Source organism: Cebus imitator, unplaced genomic scaffold, assembly GCF_001604975.1.
Source record: "Cebus imitator isolate Cc_AM_T3 unplaced genomic scaffold, Cebus_imitator-1.0 Scaffold449, whole genome shotgun sequence".
In the NCBI taxonomy this organism is placed as follows: Eukaryota; Metazoa; Chordata; class Mammalia; order Primates; family Cebidae; genus Cebus; species Cebus imitator.
In genome coordinates, this window is record NW_016107764.1 from 1764434 (window position 1) to 1767726 (window position 3293).

The 3293-nt window shown below is 66.5% G+C and overlaps 1 protein-coding gene across 1 annotated transcript; it reads left to right on the forward strand.

Annotated features, from left to right (window-relative positions):
• The first annotated feature begins 72 nt into the window (after window positions 1-72).
• On the forward strand, window positions 73-3013 carry LOC108291216. Its single transcript, XM_017511441.1, has 4 exons — window positions 73-130; window positions 421-1584; window positions 1792-1911; window positions 2245-3013. The coding sequence occupies exons 1-4, from the start codon at window positions 73-75 to the stop codon at window positions 2496-2498; spliced, it is 1596 nt and encodes a 531-aa protein (XP_017366930.1). The 3' UTR covers window positions 2499-3013.
• Window positions 3014-3293: the final 280 nt, after the last annotated feature.

Here is a 3293-nt window from a genome sequence, read left to right on the forward strand (position 1 = left end):
TGCATCGTGGGGGCACCCCTTTCTATGAATTGCCTGCATGTGTTGAATTATTAGTTGTGTGATTGGGGGGCTATGAAGGCTTCACCAGAAAACGCGAATTCACACATTGATAACTGGCTACTGAGTCACTGTGAAACCTCCTCCGCTGGCTTAGTTTGCTCTCAAGCCACCCCGTGAAGTTCCCTACGGTGGTTTGAACACCCCGAAAGGCTCTGACTCACTGGCACTCCCTCCCATCTCTGTCTCTCCTCTTCTCTCTGTGTCTCTCTGTCTCTGTCTCTCTCTTTCTGTCTCTGTCTCTCTGTCTCCACCGCCCGCCCCCGCTTCCCTCCGTCCAGTCCAGCACCTGGAGGCTCTGCCTCCCTGGGCCCGGGAATTCTTTCTCCCAGGCCCGTATCTCTCCTCTGGTCACCTAACCAGACTCCATCCAACATTTACACTTTCGGACCAGGAAGAGAAGCCCACAGGCAGGCAGCGGCCACTCGGCCCCAGAGAGACCTCTGGAGTTGGGGCTTGCAGAGGCACCACGGCTTTGTGCCACCACCTCTGTCTCCCGAGTTAGATGGGACCTTCTGACTCGGGAGACAGAGGTGGCGGCTAGGAGCCAGCAGAAAGGGACCCCGGCGGCTCCCTCACCCAGTGTGCCCGGCAGCGCCTTGGAAGTGTTCTCTGACTCGTGTTTTTGCCTCGGAGGGGCCTCGAGGCCACATCATAAAGCCAGGCAGGGGTGCTCCTCACTGCAGAACTGCCAGGACGAGGCGCACCAGCAGCCGCCCAGGACCGGCCGCAGGGCAGGCTGGCCTTCGGCAGACACAGTGGCAAACACCCAGAAGAGGCCGACCTGCGGGGCGGGGGTGGGGCTGGGGAGTGGGAAGGGCGCGTCCGGACTGGTGAGAGCGGCTCGGCTCGGCTCGGCCTCCGGGGATTCGCACAAAGCCGGGTTTGCCTGTGTGTTGGGAAGAAGGAGGCTGGATGTTGGCGGCAGGGCAGGGAGGGAAAACCTGGGCGGGACCCCTGACCACACCACGGCGAAGGGGGCCCCAGGCGTTGTCACTGCCAGGAAGACAGCCAGGCCCTGCCCTCCTCCGGCACTCTGCCCAGCGCCCTTCGGGCACCCCTCAGCCCTGCGCCCCAAGGGCACCCCTCAGCCCTGCGCCCCACGGGCACCCCTCTGCCCTGCCCCCCACGGGCACCCCTCAGCCCTGCGCCCCAAGGGCACGCCTCAGCCCTGCGCCCCTCTGGCACTCTGCCCTGCCACTCTGCTTCCTCGCAGGCTCCTAGAGGGCACACCCTTCCTGGTAAGGGCGGGACTGACCCCGGAAACAGAGAGCAGAGACCGACGGGCCCGCCTTGCATTCCCCGGCGGGGGAAAGAGGGGGGCTCAGTACAAATGCTTGGGCCCACTGGGGAACAGGCTCCAGAGGCGGGTGCGCCGGGGCCAGGCTGCAGCCAGTCAGAGGCCACGGGGTGGGAGCTGCCTGCCGGAGGAGCGCGCGGGGAGCTGGGCCGCGCTGCGGGAGCCGCCCGGAACCATGAAAGCCGCCTGTCTCTTCCTGCTGGCGTCCCTGCTGTGCTCCAGGCGGGGTGAGTGTGCGGGGCCGGGGGCTGTCCTGGGGGCCGGGGCTGCCGTGGGGAGCGACTCCGGCTCGTGAGGTCGTGAGGGGCCCGTCCTCCGGGACCCGGGTGGCAGGAAGAGGCCACAGCCCCTGAGGAGGGGCCTGGAGGGGGTGCCGGGCGGGTGGCTCTGCCTGCCCGGGGCCGGACCCAGCCTGCCTGTGTCTGCGCCCCCAGCCCTGAGCCTGCAGTGCTACAACTGCGATGCCAACAAGGAAGCCAGCCAGTGCAAGGTCTCCTCGTGCGGCGGGGTCTGCTTTAAGGGCGACGTGGTCCTGACGGTGAAAGGCAGCGGCGGTGAGTGCTGGCAGGCCCGGGGCGCGCGGGCGGATCGGAAAGAGCCCTCTGGGGATCGGGTCGGGGGCTCTGCCCCAGGGCTCCCCGGCCTCGTGGAAGGAGAGGGGCTGTGGCAGAGGCCGGTGTGCGTCACCCCGCCCGCCTCGGCCTCACCAGGCGTACCGAGGGGGGGGCCCCGGAGCAGGGACTTGGGGCTGGGTGGGTGGGCTTCTGATAGGGGCCGGCGGCCGAGAACCAAGCGCCAAGCCTAGGTGGAGAGAGGGGGCGAGGGGCCGGACGGGAGGGCAGCGGGACCAGGGCTGCCAGGTCAGGCGCCTTCTCTCTGGCCCACAGAGAAGGTTACCATGGGATTCAAGAGCTGTGCTCCCTCCTGCGAGGACGCCTCAAAGACCCTACAGTTGTTCCGGCCGGAGGGTCTGCCCGGGTTCCCCGGGGGTGTGGAGAGCGTTGTGAATTCGGAGGTGAAGAACCTGGCCTGCTGCGAGAAGGACCTTTGCAACGGGGCAGCCAGGGCCGGGCGCAGCCTCGCGGCGCTGGCCGGGGGGCTCCTGCTCAGCTTGGGGCCCCTCCTCTTGGCGCTGCTGTGAGGACCCTCCTGCTACTCAGGCACCACGGGCTCCTCCAGAAGCTTGAAAGGGGCCTCGCCACGGTCATGAATTCCACCCGGGACGCACAGTCGTAGTGACCTCACACTAGCTCTCTCTTGCATGCACGCACACTGGCACATGCCCATGCGTGCGCACACACACGGGGTGCCCACGGTGCCCACAGCCTCAGACCCTAGAGTGCTCAGCAAACACAGGCTGTGCTGGAGTTCATTCCGCTCTGCCGCCCAGCGCGGGCAGGGGAGGGGCGGGCAGTCCAGGCCGCTGTGCTGACCCCAGCCGCTGCTGCCACCCACCTGCCCAGTGCCCTGCCACCTGCCAACAAGCGCGCCAATCCCGCAGGGCCGTCAGTTAATCACTGACCCAAGATCCAGGGCCCACAAGACCTGGCTGGACAGGGGCCTCTCGGAGAGCCCCACCTCCGGCCCTTCCAGCCCAGCTCCTGGCAACAGCACCGCAGGCAGGGCAACAGAAAATAAACGCTTTCCAGCAGCGGCTTCCTGCTCTGTGAATGTCTTTCCGGTCGAACAGGGGTGGGAGAGGGGGCAGTGGAAGTGGTGGGGTGGGGAGTGCAAGGGTCTTCACCTGTGGCTTCAACCAGCTTTTCCTTCAGCCAGACAATCCCGAACGGCTAATTCTTGGGGACAGAAAGGAAGGCTAAGCGCATGGCCAGTGCCAGGACCCAGTCTGGGAGGTGGCCCAACTCCTCCCACCAGGAAGCAGCCTCTTCCTCTACGCATGCTCTCTGCAGTGCCTCCCAGGAGCCCCACCCAGCAC

Bases quoted from the DNA above. Each gene is read 5' to 3' on its own strand.
- LOC108291216 (XM_017511441.1), top strand. From the start codon at position 73: ATGAAGGCTTCACCAGAAAACGCGAATTCACACATTGATAACTGGCTA. The intron at 1,585-1,791 runs GTGAGTGTGCGG...CTGCGCCCCCAG, and splicing joins CCTGCTGTGCTCCAGGCGGG to CCCTGAGCCTGCAGTGCTAC. The intron at 1,912-2,244 runs GTGAGTGCTGGC...TCTGGCCCACAG, and splicing joins GACGGTGAAAGGCAGCGGCG to AGAAGGTTACCATGGGATTC.